Genomic DNA, 20,300 nt, shown 5'->3' on the forward strand with positions numbered 1-20,300 from the left:
ACAGTTGGCAGTTGTCTATTACTCAACGGTGGGAGTGTTAACACAGCCCAGGAGACACAGAGCACTCAACCACAATATACACGTGTTCACCTTTCTCTTGTCATTCTCCTTTCCCTTTCCTTGCTTTTGCCTTGTGTCAGGATATACTGTATATGAGGAATCCATTGTGTATTTTATGTTCTCTTCTTCTGTTCAAAGACCTTGCAAGAGGTTGAAACTGAATCTTCATTTCAAACAGAAGCAGTCAAAAAAAACAGGACTGGTGTAGCTGTGCAGAACCTCTCTGATGCCTTCACACTTCCAATATAGAATGTGCAGCTGTACTTTTAAATGTATACAGCTCCAGCCACTAAACATCAGAAAGCGCATAAAATCATTGGCAGGTCTGTCCAGCCTTATGAATTTATACACAAATAGTAGTAATAAGACTCAAAGCACCATTTTCACATCAATACAGTCACACAGAGGTCCGTGTTGTCTGGAACTGAAGCTTCTCCTCTACAACCAGACACAAACATACAGTAAACAATAGCATGAATCCTAACACATACCGCAAACGAGCAAACAAACCCAAGTTCATTATAGACTGTACGCATAACACTGATACCAGGAGAGAGGATTACCCATAATCCTTTGCCTTTTCTGCCCTGCTGCTTTTTGCCTTGAGGCACTACCCTCTGGTGGCACAAATCCTCCCATTCCCCTCAAAAAAAAAAAAAATCTCTTTCACCCCAAAATCACCTCCAAACATGGAGACCACCCCATCATTTTTTTATGTCTCCTTTCCCCTTGGCTATATTTAGCTGTCTTTCTCTATATAATATATGTCAAGGGGCGAATCTGAAGGGTTGGGTGTGAAAAAGGATGACATCCCTCCCATTTAAAAAAAAAAAAATCTGTGTTGTCAACACAAGATGTAAAAGGGAACTATGAAGAAAAATAATGTCCTTGCCTGCTACTGTTTATCCTCCAAACTTGAACAAATCTGCTTTTAGTACTGTGCGGTACCAATCGATGCTGATTACATATTTACAACAGCAAACATCCAAATAAATAAAGAGTCAAAATATGAGGAATTAAAAATAATGCATGCTGGCTTTTTTTTCCCATGTACACTGGCCAGGCAGCCTTCTATTTACAATGTGCACTGAGACAACGGGATGAGGTTAGTCTGAACAAAATCATCAAGCAGCATTTTATACACCACTACAACTAACAAGAGGCAGAGAGAAGAGAGGAGTGGAGCAGAGGCTACTAATAACTAGCACTAAAGGAAGTAGTATAGTTGCTAGTAGTGGTAGTAATGTTACTCCAGTGGACAGAGTAGGAGAGGAAGGAGGGGGGGTTTATGAGATGTACATGTCATCCCTGCTCCTTAAAAAGGGGGAGGCAAAAATGAGGACTCTCTCTTCTCTTTCTGTTTCTCCTCTGCGTTGTACTGGCCTCATTGTAGTGGTGTAGAGGCTGTGGTGAGAGGAGGGGCCAGGATGGGGATTGGGGGAGGGCAGGCTGCATCCCACCCCTCAGGGATAGCCATCATCCTCCAGACTGAGTGCCACGCGCTGCAAACAGCAGATAAAAAGACTGTTACCACAGTAGGCTGGTAAAAGAGAGAGAGAGAGAGATAGAGAGAGAGAGAAGTAAGATAGAAAACAGACTGGCATGAAGAACAGAGGAGAAAAAAGAGACAGATTCAAGTCTAGGTGGAAGTCAGGAAAAGAAATGGCGGGTTCATATATTCATATTTCCATTCTTTTACTCCTCCTTGCAGTCCGCACTTCTCCCTCCTTTCCTGACCTTCTTTTACCTCTTTGCGATCCCCCCTCCCTTGTTCATTCCCTCCTTCTCTGGCTGTTTCTATGCGAGGAATGCAGGATGCATGCCTACAGCTGAATGTCTGGCCCACATAATGCCAACCTGATTTCTCTGGCTGTCTGAGCTGCCATATCGCCATGGAAGGAGAGGAGAGGAGAGGAGAGGAAGAAAACAAGTAAAAAGATGAAGAGACAATAAAGAGATTTGTACAGAAGTAAATAATAAATGTGGAGATGAGAGAGAGAGACCATAGTCCTCTCTCTCCAGCCTTTCACTGAATGTGGTTGTTACTTTGACCTTGAATCTTAATATGACTCAGTCGTGCACCTGTTTTGTGTGTGCGTGTGTGTGTGCGTGCGTCTCAACCTGTCATCATGCCAGTGATACCCAGAATTCTTTGCCTCCTTTCTCTCCAGAGCAGCACAAAGAAATCTGCGTTACCATGCCAACCGATCAAAGCGCTAGCCCCCCCCCCAATAATCCTTTTTGGCTGCCCTTCTCTGCTTGCTCTCTGATATCTAAAACAACAAGCATATTCAATAAATGTCACAAGTGTCCTGATGACACATGCCCTCCACATTTAAGTGGATTTGGGTGCAAATCATAGCTGGCACTGTCTCCTGAGTTCGTAGAAAACGCAGCTTTATGCCATATAAAGGATTCTCAAAAATGCATCTACATCAATGGGAAATCAACAGGGTCATCTGCAACTCATCATGTGGAGACTCATGGTTTCTGCAACTGCACACAAGATAGAATATGAGAAAAATTCTATCTTGAACTGTCCTTGGTTCTGATTTATGCTCCCTTTTTTATCTTTTATGTCTTACTTACACAGTAATGAAAAAATAAAATTCCCACAGTGGCACTGGCAATATCATGATGTTACCATGCACTCTAAAAATCCAATTTATTTGCTGAGCGGTCTAATCCTGCACTCTGCTGTCCTGTCAGTCAGCCTTTCTGAGGTGACTATAAAGCTAGTCCTCTTTCTCCTCAAAGGCATCATCTCAACACTAAAATAACTTATTCTGCTAACACACAGATGCCACTGCATGCATCTCTCTGTTGTACAAACTGCACGGCATCAAGACAACAGTAATTATTTAAGCCTCTAATGCATGGAAGGCCTTTTGTTATAATCTACAAAATTCCTCTCTGACAAGTATGCTACCTTGTGGTAAATATTTTCTGTTGTCTAGTGATCATGTAGAAAAAATGTGAACTTTTGCATCAGATGATATGTACCTGTGTGGGGGGTTTAGTCAGGGAACAGGGGACCTATTAAAAAACATACAGTAACAGGACAAACAACCAGAAGAACTAACACAATGTACAAATAAATGGGATGGCGACGGGGATCTGGCACTGATATACGTATGTGCTGTATGATTATGGTCTATGGAGGTGAATGGAGTGGACATGGTGTACTGGTGAAGGGCTTATGTGTGTGTATGATTGGTGGCTTCAGTGATTACTACAAAAATGATATGTGAGCATGTGGACGTGTGCGTGTGCAAGCCTGTTCTTTCTTTGCACCAGGCCTACATGTACAACAACAGGGCTTTTCCAAACCCCAGCGCATCCTCCCACATCTCAAAATATTCCTTCCTTTCCTCTGCAGCTTCTCTCATTTGCCGCTGGAGAGCATCGGCGCCCCTGAGTACCAGTGAGAGTTGCTGTCTGTGATGCCGCCCCCTAGAGGGAGCGCTATGAATGGCTGACTGTGGCTGCCACTCACTGCTGGGTAGACGTGACCGATGGACTCGCTGTGTCGGCCGATGTGGATTTCGTCGTCGTCGTCCTCTGTGGTTTTGCGGTAAACGGGGTTGTCGAAATTCATGCTCTTGGTGTTCTTGCGTCGCCAGTTGCGCCAAACCAGGTATCCGCCGGTGCAGAGTAATCCGATGACCACTGTGGCAAGGATAGGGACTGCATGTGTTTAACACACACACAACAACAACACACGGCGGGAGCGTTAACACAGCCCAGGGGACACAGAGCGGCGCTTTAAGCACTCTAACACACACTCAAGCACAACTCACACACTTTCCTTCATGCTCTGAAGGCTCATTATTTTCTGACTTTAGTTTTCAAAATCAAATATAAAATATAAAAATAAATATAATCAAATGTAAATATTTGTAAGGGAATACAATCTAGGTGGACTCTCACACTCTAAACACAATATTTAGTAAAGAGGCGGAGGTTACACAGAATGAACTAAGGAGTCTTGTTTTGGTTGCAAAAAGTTTGGTTCTAGTCCATCACTATTTTTTTTTTGGCTAAAGTAGTCCAAAAAATGTAACATGTTATTTTTGTTTTTTTAAAGGAGGAAAATTCCAAAATTTTGGGTCAAAATTGGACTGTCAAGATGACATTTTAAGTGCATGCCCTGTTTCAATAGTAATTTTTGTTTTTAATTACTTTGAAAGCCCTGTTTGCTCTTCACTTCTTACTACACAAAAAGTTTACTGAATGGTGCACGCCACAAGAGGACCTTGTTTATTCATCAGCATGTTTTTGCAGGGGAAAGCAACAAGTTCCTGATGTTTGGGGACATTAAATTCTCCTGAAAATCAGTTTCCCGCAGAGTTTTAGATTGGAGATCGGCCACTTCGCCCGAAGTCAACGGGCACCTCCACTAACAAAAAAAAACAGAATAAGTTGAGTCTGAAATAAAACATTGGCCTTCAAAAGAGGAGCAGAGGTGCTATTTCACAGAGCAAAAATATTTAGTAGCTGTAGCTATTGTTGAGGCATTCATCTACAAACTAAACTGTAGATGAATGATCACAGGAGGAGTCAGGATAACCACCTTGGCTACACTAGTCCCTGTGGGAAACCCTGTATATGCATCAGATATTTAAAAGAAATTTGTATATTTTTCAGTAAAAATCGGTAAAAAAAAACGAAACAATGAGCCTTCATACTGTATAAATATATATTCTAATACATTCCCACTCAGTTTCAATCTCACAGAATGACCAAAAACACGCAAACACATGCACAACTTGCAACAATGAATGCCTGCATGCCCTGTCACGCACATACTACACACAACCCTACATCCAAGACATAAACACACACACACACACACACACTCAAACACAAATACATGCACACGCGTACAAAGACTGAACCACACAGGTTTTTCGATTAAATCTTGTAGCATTCGAGTACTGAAGCGAGTGATTAGGCTTTTTAGGTTTTTTGAATCAAAGCCCAGCAAGGTTGCTTAACTGTCATCAGCATATTAGCCTTGTGCTACATTTGGGCAATGATTTATAATTCTGCACTTGCTTGGGTTAAAAAATTAAACACTATCTGCAGATGGCCTGACTCGGGTGTTTTTGGATGGGGTTATGAGAGGAAAATGGACAGGGGAGAAAGAGCATGGAAGGAGAGAGGGTGGGGGATTGGAGGATTTGAGATAAGCTCTGTCTCTCTCCTCTCATTACCATATCTGCATGACTGCCAAGCTGCCCTGTAGGACCTGTGTGTGTATAGCGTATGTATGAGCGTATGTGTGTGTGGAGCCAAACCAAAGGTATGTCAATGAGGAGGGATAAAACAAGTGTGTGTAAGTGCGTATGCCCACATCCATACATGTGTCTGCATCTGCTGTGTAAGCCCCATCTAATTACTCTTTTGTTGGATAGGCACTTGAGATCCCTGTGTGACTGGGCCGGAAACCCCAGTTCCTCCTTTGTTCTTCTCAAAAACCTCACTGGTTTGAAAAAAAAAAAAAAAAAAAAACCATCAGCTTTTGTATCATTTAGAAAATTTCACTTTCACTCCAATTAGAGAGCGGCATAACAGCCTGACTTGGGCTAAAGACTGATAATCATTGTTGGGCTGTTTCCCCTCGTGGAGCTGTGGGTGGGCGTGGTACATTAGTGGATCTGAACGGAGAAGTGGGGTGCAGAAATCCGGCCCTGGTGGACTTCTGCAATAATTAATGTTTCAAAGCTGCCAAAAAAAAAAAAAAATGCATAATAGGGGGATTTATGGCTGTGGTGAATGACAGAAGGAGAGAATGGGGGATGGAGTGCAAAGAGTTAACAGTCTCTGGGGTTTTTTTTAATGAGCTGATATCTCAATTGCTGAGAATGAGGAGAGACAAAAAAAATTGCTTGACGCTGTTTTAGCGCTCCCATAACTTATCAAAGTATTCAATATTAGGGATGAAAGAGATCTCAATTAACGACATATGCTGCTACTATAAGGTCATTTGCACATTCAGCTGATTTCTCTGTTAGGTTAGGCATGAAAGTATTAAATAGTCCCATAAAATTATCATTTTAATCAGAGCTAATGTAATAGATTAACTTTACTAAGCTGCTTTGATTGTAAGAACTTGCAATCTCCTCATGCACCTGACCTTTATTAGTATGGTATGGTGTGGTGGTGTAATAGTAGCTTTTATTTTTTCACCCTGAACTGATGATAATGTTATTTCTCAGGTCAGAAATTTCCACTGCTCCAGGGCCAAAACCACAATTTCACCTCATTAATTCCCCGTTCAGTCCTTTGATATTTCCTCCTGTTCTAAAACTGATTCCAGCGATTGTGTAACCCATTCTCAGCCCACTGGGGCACAGAAATGGGCCAGAGCACTGGATTGATTGCAGTCTGAACATACTGTGTGATCAGAGTGGGAACACAAGCTTAATGCCATAACAGCTGGTCAAATGTGTTGGGAAAACATGAATTGGATTTTCCATTTGCTCAAATCCCATTAATAATGACATAACATGCACATTACAAAGGCCTGGCCATGGTTTTTTCAAGCCCTTGGCCAGGAGGCTGTTGTTGGATAACACCACAGCTAAGTACATTTTGTCAATTACTAAACTATTGTTTTGTAAACCATCACTGCTATGACTGTTGAGGGTCTGACATGTTCAAATGATGTAAATTGTTGTTATTAAATCTAAAATATACTCATTTTAATCAGTCAAGTGGAAGTAAAAATGGCCCAGTCGCACACAGACACACATTCAGGTACAAAAACACACGCTTACACAAAATACCATGTCCATACACAACATGCAGGACTTGAGCGACAAGCAGAGACGGAGAAGCAAGGAGGGAGAAGCAGGCAGGCAGAAAGCAAAGACAACAAAGTCAAGAGTACTCACCGATAGGAATGACTATCCCCAGAACAGCTACTGTGATGTTGTTACCTATGAGGTAGTGATCACTCGCAGCTGAGATGAACAGAACAAGAAAGGAAAAAATAAAACTAAGCAAAAAGTTCTATTCCAAAACACCCTCCCCCGAGGCCTTGCTAGAGAGAAAAAGAACTTTGCTGCAGCTGAAAAAGCATCATGCTGAAAAAAAACATATTTACATAATATACAGGCAGGGAATCCATCTGATTTCACTTTGGACTGCAGACAACAGCATGTGTAAATGAAATGCGGATGAATTATACCATGCCATATAAATGCAATGAGATGCTTTTTCATATAAGAGAAGACAAATGAAATTTCAGCGAGCAATGCATCAGATTTTTCTCTATTACTATTCAAAAACATATCTGGATTCAGGAAGCAATACATCATAGACTTTTGAGGCTTAAAACCTGCTGTGAGTCTCCAGGTGACCTTGAGAGTGAACTATAACATATAACCTCTTCTTTTTCTGCAGCATGTTTTCATTCTCTGTCACAGTGCAACACAGTATACAATTTATTCCAGACATGCTCCGTATCCTCACTCCCCTTCAACTCTCACCCCAACAGGTCGGTGTGGAGCTTTGACATTAATCCTGCTCCCAACACTCCTATTAGCAGCAGGCTAGCCATTAGCCAAAGTGTGATCAGATGGCTATAATGAAGTCTAGTGAGGAAGATTAACAGAAGAGATCACAGCGCTGGCCCTGCATACTGATTGGCTCATTCTAGAAAGAGACTCTGTGTAGTTGTATGCATGGCAAAAAGGCACAGATGGGACGTGGCTGATGGGACATACAATTAAGACGTACATTTTATCTCATATATAGCACACACACACAAACACACATGCACACACATCCGGAGACATAGATAGACAAAGACATAAGGAGGTACAGCAGATGATACAACTTCAGTGTCACCTGCTGTACCTCTTTATGTCTTCAGTAGTGACGCGTCTTAGCCCTGAGTCAGCAGAAGTGAATTGAGCTTACTTTAAAGCATGAGTGACATCCAATGGGTCCTAAGACTCTAAAAGGTGGATTAATAGAATCTTATTAAAGCAGCAATTATGAAAAAAGCAGCCCTGGAAAGTGAAGGCAGAGAGAGAAGGAGAGAGCGAAAGAGGAAGACAGAAAAATAAAAAGTTTCAATTTCATTAAGGCTATTATATCTGGAGGGATTTAAAGTTCAAAAAGAATTCACTGTTGTATGCCTCTATGAAATGTCCCTATTTATATCCCTATATTTAAATATAACTATCATAATGTGTAAGTTACCTACAATATAGAAAATAATATTAAAGTCACCATGTAGGAATTCTAATATTAAATGCATACACTGCTTGCCTGCTGCATATCTTAATCAACAGCCATCAAAGGGATCAAATGGATCAGCTTAAAAGCAGAATGAATGGCCAAACAATTAAAGGGCACGTTCCTAGTTTTTTGATTTCTGTCTTAATACAATACTCACAGGACAATATATGGGACATGGAAGAAAATACACGTCCCTCGTCTGTGCAAAAAATTTGTGCAAAAATTCCTAAGTTTATCCGAAGCTAATATGAGGCTTCAGGAGTCTGACTTAGTCAAATCAAGTGGGTATCTGCTAAAGTTACACTGTCTTTTTAGCACTTCTTTAGTTTCCACACACAGTATTTCCGTGCTGGGCTGTGGTGGAGGGAGAGAGATACAGTCATGGACTTTGGTGCAAGAAAAAACTAACTTTGAAAGATACTGACTTGATTTGCTCAACTCAAACTTCTGAAGCCTCATTCAGATAAACCTTGGAATGCATTTTTGCACAGAATGAGAACTGTGGATTTCATCCCCCATCACCTACTATACATTGGAAGTGCCTTAGGAAGAACAACATTTTCCTGTCTTGTCCAATGTTGCTTTAGTATTGATGAATAATTACTAGCATCAAAAGTGAAGGTTCAAATTTGTAAGAGAACAGATGCATATACACTTTGTGTACCAGCTGTTGTTTATCTCTTTTTTTTGTGAGACTCCTGGTTCTTCCTCGCTGCACTCTGCCAGCTGCAGCAGCGCACATGTGTAACAGCTGATGCCGGCAAACTTGACAGTGTGCACTGAGTTAAAAATGATAACACATGGCCCACGGGCTTAGAGACGCGTCTTGTTCATGCTCCATTTTCTCAACCGTGTCTGCTCCACCTCTCATCTGGAGCACTTGTGGTGTGGTGAGGAGGCTGACAACTTCAGAGACTAGAGGAAACATGTTCTTGCTTTCTTTGTAACTCCGAGAAACCCCGGCCCCCAAAGTGATGAGACTAGCTGGAGCAGCCGTTCTCTTTAATTCCCAGAAAATCACTTTCTCTCCTGCCTCTTTTCCATCCCGTCTTTTCTCATCCTTGTAAATGCTGTTTTTCCCTCCAACAGTGTGTCATTTTTCAAGTCCCATCCTCCCCATTCAAAAGCTGGACTGTCATGCTCTTTTTTTTCTCCTTGTTCATTTTTGTTCCTCGATGATCTCTTTATTGTCTCTCACTGTTCCTTTTTTTATTTAACAATCCTTCGTTTTACTTCTCCCTCTTTTTCCACATTCATTTCCCTGTCCTCCTCTTGTGTCTTATTCATCCTTTTCCTACAACTCTCACACCCATTTTAAACTTTCATCATCTTTCCCTGCTCCTCTCCCTCTGTATACCTTGTTCATCCTCAAGCCTTGCTCTTCTGGTGTCTCAGTATAATGAGAAATATCTCTGATGTAAATGCAATATTGTAAAGTTCAAACACAGTACAGAAACTCACAAGCTTTCTCACTAGCCAACCACTACCATCTTCTATTCCATCTCTTATTCTCTTTGAGCAGCAGACTGTGTCATTCTAATATCAGAAAATTCTTCTAGTGTGTATAAGTAACTCCATAAATCAGTCAGTTTTTGCTATTGTTTTACAGTCTCTCCTGCTTAGGTCTGAAAAAGGCACTGGAGCTCTAGGAACATGCAAAAACTAATGCACATATCCACATTTCATTTCTTTCTTTTAGTAAACAAACTCTAAATATCCTTAAGAGTAAAGTGCTGAAAAAGCAACTCATTTAGAGGATTCTTGTAGTCCGCTTTAGCAGTTTGGCAGTTACATCCATCTCATGTTAATGTCTCCGTGTAGCGAAGGATGGAAAAAACAGTGAAAGCTGAAAACACTGATTTCTAAAACAAAATCACAACAAAGCATGCGGTGTGCGGCACAGTGGTTTATCAATTTTGCTTTGTGGTGCTATCAAGGATTCTTCTCTGCTTCCAAATACAATTTAAGTCTTAGCCTGACTTTGTAAAACCATTGTTACTGCTGTTATACTCTGCTGTCACTGTTTGTCTGGGGAAACAAACTGTGAAGTGGTATTTTTCAGTCGCGCCAGTAAAGCTTGATTGGTGCGAGGACCGAATACTGCTGCCAGTTTTGGAGAGCGAGCGTGAAAGAGAGAGCGAGAGGGAGGGAGAGAGAGACAAAGACAGGCTGTCAGAAAGTGAGGATGAGTGATGAGAGGTGGAAGGCGAGAATGGAGGGGACTGTCGTTTGTTAGCTCTGACAGCTCTGTTACACGCTGCTCATGAGGGACCAACAGCAAGCAGACCGAGAGATAACACTAGTGAGTGTGTGTTGGTATATGTTGGTATGTGTGTGTGTGTGTGTGTGTGTGTGTGTGTGTGTGTGTGTGTGTGTGTGTGTGTGCAAGAGGGAAAAGCCAGAGAAAGGAGGGGAACTGATGTAAGTAGTGGTTTTCAGCTCCCCGCTGCTTTAATGGCAGGTGGTAGCTGTAGTGATGGCAGTGGAGTATTACACACACAGAGGAACACACACACTGTCTGCATACACTCACTTCACACAGACTCACATTCCTATGCACCGACCCAGCTCGCCGTGATCCTTACCTCTGTGGGAGAGGTTGCCGTTGCTCTCTCTCTGAATGCTGTTGGGGGCAGCTGGGCCTAACAAAGGTGTATGTGTGGATGTTGATGTCTTGGTTGTGCTGCTGAACCTGGTCGTCTCTGTACTCGTGGCGGCGGGGGTCCGGGGGTGCTCTGTAGAGGTGCTTCTGGGGGTCTGAGGAGAGGCCGTTGTTGTCGTCGTCAGCCGTCTGGTTGTGGGCCTGAGTGTGGTAGCAGCGGAGGTGCTGGTGGTACTTGTGGTGGTGGTGGTGGTGGTGGTAGGGGGAGTTGTGCTGGTGGTAACAGTTGTGCTGGTTGGTTTAGTGCTCGTTGTGGTTGTGGTGGTGGGAGTTGTTGTGGAGGTGGTGGTGGTTGGAGGAGGTGTTGTGGTTGCCCTGGGTCGAACTGCACAAGAGAAACGGAACGAAAATCATTAGCACCTGGGATTTTGCTCACAGCTGACAAACACGACACAATCACGTTTCCACTTCCAGGTCATCGACAAGATATTCAAAACAACTAAATGTGTTCCTGTGTTATGCATTACATACTGTATATCAAGCTCTTCAGCTTCAGTCAATGATTTTGTCATGAATGGAATCATTAATTTGAATATAAAACATTTTTACAACAATAACAAGATTTAACCATCATGCATTTGCATTGAAAGTCAATAAAAGATAATAGCAAATTATCTCCGTCTATTAAGTTTGACTTTATTGCTAAACATGGCTACTGAGGCTCTGCTCTGCCTCAGCAGTACACTGCAGCAGATCAGCTATCACTTTCACCAAATCCATCTTTCTCTCTTCTCCAACTTTGCCTCTGATCACTTTTATGTGCATCAATAGTACATAATATGCACCAGGTCACCATTGACAGACCTTCCTGTTTGCATCACCATACGACTAAATGACAGTATAAAAAAGTGATTTGATTTGATTGGGGGCTTCCAAACACATTTCGTCAAGGTTTTATGGTTGCCTCAGAATAGGCAGAGACATTAAGCTGAGAGCCAGACGAACACAGTGTAAGAGGCTATTTTATCAAAACAAAGTAAGTGCTCAGCAGATATATCTGTTCTGCATTGGGATGTCTCTCTCTCTCTCTTTCTCTCTCTGTGTGTATGCTCAGTGACCATGTTCTGTCTTTTCTCAGAGGGATTCTCTGAACGGTGGCCTACATACATCATCTCTCTCCCTTTTTGTTTCTCTTTTTTCTCTGTGTCAGCTTCTTTTTTTACTCACCTGTTCAAACACAAGGAGAAAAACAGAGAGAGGGTGTATTAAGGATAACAACTTTACAAATGTGGTGACTGCACTGAGGCTGGCGACAAGCTGAGGGGTTGAAATAAGGTCGGGAACACAGGTAAAACTGGGAGAATCCCTGACCCACTTCCCGAGATAGTGTGACTGTAAGCACAGGTATTGAATTCTCTGAGGGAATATAATCAATAGAATAAGATGAAGAGATGTTGATGAACACTGGATTTCAGATAAACATCTAATAGTGAATATGCTGTTTTGAACAGATGTGGTACAGCTGTGGTGAGAGAAGAACCTACATCATATTTGACATAACAGGCTAAAAAAATAACATCTTAGTCTTTCCTTCTGAATATATTGGCATGAGAAATATTTCCCATAGTCATCTATGTATAAGATTAGAAATCCTCAATGTACTGAATAGTTTAAAGCGGAACATTTATTTATAGATCGGTATAAATACTTAATTTTGTGGTGGACTCATTTTAGCCGAATCCAGAGAGTGAAACTCCAGTCCAGCTTAATATCCTTATGGCCTGGCACTCCATCATGTCACTGGCATTTCGGTGATGTAGACACCATGTGGCATTTCTCAACAAATTCTTTTAATTAGGCTTTTGCTCCCTGCCTGTGTGATTTACTGGTTCACGTTGTGGCCGACTTACCTACAGCACAGCGCCTCATGTCTGGTCCCAGCTCCATGCCATCAGGACAGGCACAGGTGTACTTGGGGGAGTGGTCTGTGATCTGAGGGGCCTTCAGACAAAGGTACTCACAGCCACCGTTCGGAAGACTGCCCAAATTACAGGTGTCGGGGGCTGGGGGGGACACAAGCAGAAACAGAAGAGGATTATACAAGGGTTTTGGGAAACAAGATTTTGTAATTGGTTTTCTTCCAAAGAAATGAAATATAATAAATGAATAACTTCATCTTTGCACATTCCACAGCCTTGTATCTCTAGTGAAAACCATGATTTTATAAACCTTTAGCACTGACATTTCTAAACATTTGGTGCTTTTCCCAAATGCGTGCAGCAAATTGAAATCTTATGTCAGTGCCAGGGTGATGTGCACAGAGGTTTACGTGTGCTGTAGACCAGAGTAGTCAGGAAGAAAAGAATATTAAGAATTGAAGACAGTGCCCCAGCTTTGAGTCCCGGTCTGCATCAAAAGCATCAAAGTGTAATTGTGAACTGAATTTAGGTCCACCTAGACAGGCTGGCAATGCTTACTGATGTCTCTCATTTGACTGAGTAAAGCAGAACTGTGTACTACTTCCTACACTTTAACCTTATACTGTGTGGTACAGCAAAGCAACATAAAATAGACGCTGACACTTTTACAGTGTTTTATTTCATCCCACAACCTATTTTCTGGTCCAATGAAGACATGCTTGGGTTAAGACAAGGGTGTCTAAACTTTCTTTTTTTAAATCTCTACACCCAAATGAAAAATTTACACGTTGTTTCCCAACCCTAGACTCTAATGAAAAAAGATTGCTACTCTTGTCATGTGGGGAAGCACCAGAATTAGGTCAGGTCGCGGTCGAGTTCTGCCTCCTGACTTGGTGCGTGGTTTGAGACAGCAGCACATCAGAGGAATCATCAGCCATCAGGGGAAGAAGCAACATCACTCACTGCACACAGTGAGATTTTAATAAGCAGGGAATGCACGCATGCTTCAGTACAGTATCTCAGCATAACAAGCACAGTACAGTAATATGATCAGCTGTCTAAATGAAATTCTTAGAGGCTCCAAATAACACTCTATACCTGCTTTCCATATTAAGAAGAAATGAAGCTCTTTGGGAATGCCATGACACACTATTGTGATAAATTAACATTCGATGCTGGGTGAAGAAAGGGGCAGAGTGGGGAGAGGAAAGGAGAGCAGAGAGAGAGAGAGAGAGTGAAAAGGAGGCCACACCAAAAGAAATTGGATGATAAGGATGGGAAGGAAGGATGTAAGGAAAGAAAGTAAAAGGTAAAAAAATGGACTGAGATAAAAACATTTGGAAAGTGATGTTGTTCTAAAGTTTCAAATAGCTTCAGTGTCCCCTCCGGTTATTCTGCTTCCTTCACTAGAAAAAGAACTAAAACAGGGAAGTTAGGCTTCAAAGCACAGCTGGATGGATAAAAAAACAGCAGTTCACATCCATGTCTGTCCAGACTCAAATAATATATGTAGTGAAGACTATCAAGGAATTTAATAAAAAGATATTAAGAGTATTAAGTTTTTGATTTGTGATATTCACAGAACACAAAGTTGCAGCCATGACAGTCGACAGCGCTTCAAATAAAGAAGCCACAGCTAAAACGTGGATGATTCACACGCATCATAAACCCGGCAGCGTAGAGAACAGTCACCGCAGTTTCAAGGTGGACACCCATGATTAGTTAATATAGTCACAATCTCCCCTTCTGGTCCCGAGTTATGGCGTTGAATAATGGCTAGAAAAGTGTTTTTGCTCAACATTATGATGTCACAGGGAAGTCGACCTTTACTTTATCACTTTATCCTATCAGACATTTGTGTGAAATTGTGTCACAATTAGTGTTATGGCTAAAAACGTGTTTTGTGAGGTCACAGTGACCTTTGACCTTTGACCAGCAATTTCTCAGCTCAGTTCATTCTTGAGTCCGAGTGAATGTAAAAATTCCATCCAGGTGTTCCTGATATATTAAACGGATGGTGCGGACACACAACCTGAAAGGATGAATAATAAAAATAAAGCAGGCAAAACAAAGAGAGGAGAGGAAGAGAGGCTCTTTTTAGGAAATGTGTCAAAAAATGAAGACATGTTGAGAGGCGTACTAGAAGATATTGGAGCCATGAATGTGTGGAGGTGTATTGTGGCAACCAACCATTAGCAATGCTCTTCCCTCTTTGGGGATGTTATATTTGTAGTGTATTCACTGACTGACTAAAAATGGTTTGAAAATCAAGGGAGGAAAAGATAAAATGGAAGAGAGGAGGTTGACCTTGCAAACTGCTGCAGTCAAGGTCACATTTTATCAAATATTTCACTTCTTAGTGACACTAATATCTAGACTTCTTTCATTTAGCCTGGTTAGGCCTGGTTGTTTTATGCCTTGCTTTTTGTTGGCATTTTGTAAAAAAACATGCTTAATTCTGTGATATCTCTTTGAGCAGAACTCTTGATTTATTAATGAGAGAATGCAATTAGCTCCCTACTGGCACTCAGACAAGACTGCTCTGAGCTCGGAGTGAGGAGAGAAAACAAAGCATGAAAACACACTCACACAAACAAATTGCTAAAACACACTGTTAAACACACCAAAACACACACACACACACAGACACACACACACCTGGGAATGCATCCATCTTGGGAAAAATAACAAACACATCATCGGACATGCCCAGCACACCCATGAATCTAATCACACAGAGAATGGTATATGGAGCAACCATGATCAGAAAGTCATGATTGCCCAATTAGCTCCTCATCTGATCAGTCCCACCAACAACAAAAAAAAAAATCACCATTCTCAGCATTTTTCTCAGTCTCACCCTTTGGCTGCCTCTGTTCATGAAACACCACCAGGTCCAGGGGGTTGTTGAGGTGCTCTGCCACCTTCGCCACGTCATGTCCCGTCAGTCGGTTGGCGCTGTATATCGCTTCGTCCTCCAAGTCTGTCCAATAAATGCGATCCTGCATAGAGAGAGAACGTGAGTTATACAAAAACATACAGACATGCTGGTTGCTGAACCCGGAGCACTGAAAAAACAGAAGACTGATGTAAAAATTCAACAATTTAAAATCGTAAAAAGACGTTTACAGGGCTGTCGCCATATTGTTTGTTTTCCACTGTTCAAGCTGAGATGGTACTTCTTGGCTTATTTTGGACCCAACAGTTCGGCAGCAGTCAACATGAGCAAAAGGTAGGGATTTTGTAACTGGGATTGTGAAAAGATTAGCATCCTCTGAAGCAAGCTAGCCCCTGCCATTTTGATCAATACTGTCTCTAAGTTTCTTCTACAGAGGTTATCCATCTAGAGTTTTACCAAGCAGCTTGAGACTGTTGCAGAAATTGTCCGTAATTATATTTGTGGCTAAACACAAAACTGCTTTGTTTTTGTCACACTGAATGAAAGTTTGCTCCCTAGTGTCAACTTGTGTTTTGTTGTAATTCAGACTCATGTGTGCTCCTTACCTAATAAATGCTACCGTATCCCAAGTGAACATTTACCATCATCTACTTACAACTGCAATTCATGTATTTAGAATAAATGGCGTTTCATTTGTAAACATGGGGAACAGCAATTGTCCAAGGAAACTGCACTGAGGAATCCTGCAAGAGTTTTGGTGATGAAAGGCACCATTAAAAACACATTGTGCAGTTTGTTCCAGAGATGCAGTTTATGCACATTCTAACAATGGCTGTTTAATTAAATTCACATGCTCTTAAACGTACCAGTTTTGTTTGTAATGGGGGATCTTATTACTGCCCGTGTGAAAACACTGCCCCGGGGCGTTAAGTCAAAGTGGAAGCCCTAATCTCTACTCATCAGTTTCTTCAGTGACAGAATTTGATAATATTTAAGTTTGTGGAAACTCATTTTGAGGAGATGTTTTATGCCTGAGGTAACTTTAATTCACTTTTTAATCGAGGGTATATGAGAAATTACTATGGCTTTGGTTTGAAGGCTCCTTTTAATACATTATTTATTGAAATAATGTTAAAAGCATGGCGTTTTAATCAAGCAGAGGTTTGATAAGACTTAACAAGTTGTACTGTAATGGGGATTGTGCTGTTTTAACTGTATCCTCTGACACTTTCAGCATCCAGCACTCAATCCTGACAATCAATTAACGCTGAACAAATAATACAAAATCCTTGTATTATGAAAACCCCCCAATAGAACCAGTAATTAAAGAAAAAAATAGTGATAAAGATTGTATTGATGAGGTTTGGCATTGGAAAAAGAGGTAAAAACCAGGTAAAACAACAACAGTAGACTTATACTGGAATAAAAAAACAAAACAACCAAAAAATGCAAGGCCGTCGTCCTCCTGAGAAATAGATCAGCCTTGGTGGTTTGTTGTAAAAGCTATAAACAGCTCGTGTTTATGCTCAGTGCCAAATCAGGAAGTAGTGAGACATTTGGCTGGGCACACAATGTGTTTGTAGCTCTAGAAAGCAACTCTTAGCTGCCTAAAATCAACCATAGGGGTACCATCACAGTGATACCAAAGACACTGGTATAGTATATATTGGGACTGTGTTGCTACTGGTGTATTAATCTGGCAGTCATATGCCATCCACGATGACTACTTTCCTAGATATTCATGCACCTATCCGTTTCTCCCTATTTTAAAAGTTCCTTTTGTAAAGTAAAAATAAAAAAAAATGATTAAAATGAATTGTTCCTCCATTAGCTGCTTCTATTCACCTTTCAATAAAGGAAGAAACACTGCGGGCCCAGACCTGCGAGGACATACTCTCATCGTTCACTTCTTTCTCCATTTCTCTTCCTCTCTCTCCAACACCTCTTCACAAATCTCTTTAGTGATATTACAAGATTACAGGATATGGCACATTGTTTCCACGGCAACCGCAGACTGCTTCGTCTACGCAGACACACATCAATTAAGAAAAACACAGAAAATGATAGCAAGAGAAAACACTGAGACGCAGAGATCACAGGAAGGTTAAAAAAGAAGATGAAGAAATGAAGACACGATTCAGGAGGTTAGTGTGAGACAGATCAGACAGGACGGCTACAGAAAGTGATGATGGCTCATAGATCTATTTTTTCCATTCACCTGAGGTTTCATTCACAGTTTTACGGTCTGCTTTAAAGGTCAGGGACCTCTAGGGGTACAGCCGCAGATTTGTCTTGCGTGTGTGTGTGTGTGTGTGTGTGTATAAGTAGGTATGTGCATCTCTCTGTGTGTGATTCAGTCATAGCTGTGAATCCATGTTCTGCTTTTGTGCTGGGTTATCAGTGGACTTAACCTTTCTCTCGCCTTCTCCTTTTCCATCTCTCAGTCAGCTGCCTATCATTCCATCTCGCCCTCTCTCAGATTCAGATAACCTTTACTCATATGACAGTGGTGCTGAAACAATGAAAGACAAATATCAGCCATGTTGATAAAACAAATCTATCATTCCATCTCTCCCTTTGCCTTTCTTCCTCTGTGGCTGTCTCTCCCCGTCTCTACCTCTGTTTTTTCTCTGTAAGTTTCTCCTCTGTCAGTCTGTCACTTCCTCTCACAATGAAAACCTCAAAAGCCCACGCAGACCCGAGCAGGTCAACACTCTTCATTGTAGGATTGAGGTGAATCTTTCATGTGCTGAAGGATAGGCCTGAACTTATACACATGCACACACACAAGCTCTCCTGAACACATGCGTTACATCACCTCAGTCAGAGCTGTCTGTGCTTGTCAAGGGGACGAGAATACAACTAAATGGATGTGAAGTGTTTTTAGTGTCAAGGGGAGAACAGCCCTTGATGATTTTGTCATGAATCTGCCCCAAAAGAACAAATGCTCGGGCTTTCTGACTGACACATCTGCCTGATGAGATTCTGGTGCCTCCTGCCAGAAAACTACAAATGAAAGCTCAAACAAAGCAAATCCCAGTCAATGTTAGAAGCCTTTGATTTTTTGGGGTTTGATTTGTATTCTTTGTTGTATAAGTAATAGTTATAAAATATTAATGTGGACTTGGTGTTAAATCTGTGTAGGAACCAAATGATATTTTCTGTTCATCTCTGCTAAGCTGAAAAACAGCACCAAGCCTTTCCACATGCATGCTACACCCACATAGGTATTTCCTGGATGGACTGGACTGTGCATCACTTCAGCTCTTATTTAACTGACCCCTGTGCTACTGATGAATGTGTTTACTGCACCCACCAGCTCTCGCAGACACTATGACCATATTGTGTTGGTCTGGATGCAGGCCCTTTAAAAAAAAAAAAGTTTAATTCCTTATACGGTGCTGGGTTCATGCCGAAAGGGCAAACATGCGCTCCAACACCTTTTCTTTTCTTTCTTCCTGACTGTATTTTATTTCTTTCAATCACCATCCCCCTCTCTGTTTCTTCCTCCCAAGCGCATCTCATCTTCTCCTCTATCCCCTCTAGTCAAGCAAAGAGGAGATAAAAAGTAATCCAATGATACTAAAGCTAGAGAAAGAGAAAACATCACTCTCTGCGTGTCTCTGCGATCCAAATTTCCTCAGGGCTCGGTGTCTCTGTGGGGGGGCGGACACTGACTGGAAGGGTTTGTATGTGTGTGTGTCTTTATATGCGTGTGTGTTTGGTGGTGGCGTGTTCAGACTTTGATAGAGGAACCCTGTGTCTTTCCTCTGCGGTGTTAAGAAACATTAGTACATGAGTGCTGATGTGAGGTTTGCAGATGATATGTTGAAGTGAAATGACTTGAACATGAACATTCACTGGGTATCACTTGAGGTGCTGTACTGGCCGTAAACCATACATTTGTTATACCACATATCTATCAAATTCTCATAAGAGCCACTATATGGGCAAGTATGTATAGATAAGGAGCGCCTATGAGTAGGGACTATGCTTATAATGAAATGTATGATGAAATATGACTGAATGTGAATTGGTTTGACAGTTTTGTTTGAAAAACTGCTGCCAGTCTAGTAAGATTGGTCCCCTGCTGCAGTGCAAAGACGCCTGAAAACCTCCATTTACAATGAATAAAAACTCAAAAACTCTTTACCTTGCTTGCGGCATACAACCAAACCTCATCAAAATTCATTTCTTCTTCAGTGCATTACATATTAATTGCTGCAGCAATTCTGATGGTTTTGTAATCACCACTAATGTGGTAAAAGTTCTCAAAATAATTTTTATCAACATCTTCATGTAAATAAATGTTGCACCATTGTCTGGTGTAAATTATGGTATTGGATGTTCTATAACTGGGCTAACTGTAAGCAGTTCAACAGAGACCAAAACCCTGAGGTAAAAACATTCCCTGGAAGCTAATGCCCCTGACAATTCCCAAATTAAATGAAATGAACAAATAAACATTCAGTGTTTCGAACCAGGCAACTCTGAAGAAACAAACTTTATCAGTGTGTTGGGACCAGGAAAAGGGATTTTTAATTTGTTCTGTATCAGAACAAAGAGC

The 20,300-nt window shown here is 41.4% G+C and overlaps 1 protein-coding gene across 1 annotated transcript in view; it reads right to left on the reverse strand.

Moving 5' to 3' along the window:
- Positions 1-1,523: 1,523 nt before the first annotated feature.
- Positions 1,524-20,300, reverse strand: part of LOC111221492 (low-density lipoprotein receptor-related protein 8-like) — a 167,402-nt gene continuing 148,625 nt past the window's right edge. Inside the window, exons 14-18 of the mRNA XM_022744908.1 lie at positions 15,695-15,836; positions 12,826-12,978; positions 6,960-7,028; positions 3,557-3,729; positions 1,524-1,562 (exon numbers count right to left, since the gene is read on the reverse strand). Coding sequence (XP_022600629.1) covers positions 1,524-1,562; positions 3,557-3,729; positions 6,960-7,028; positions 12,826-12,978; positions 15,695-15,836 — 576 coding nt within the window. The remainder of the gene's footprint in view (positions 1,563-3,556; positions 3,730-6,959; positions 7,029-12,825; positions 12,979-15,694; positions 15,837-20,300) is intronic.

Source organism: Seriola dumerili, unplaced genomic scaffold, assembly GCF_002260705.1.
Source record: "Seriola dumerili isolate Sdu_G_001 unplaced genomic scaffold, Sdu_1.0 BDQW01000002.1, whole genome shotgun sequence".
In the NCBI taxonomy this organism is placed as follows: domain Eukaryota; kingdom Metazoa; phylum Chordata; class Actinopteri; order Carangiformes; family Carangidae; genus Seriola; species Seriola dumerili.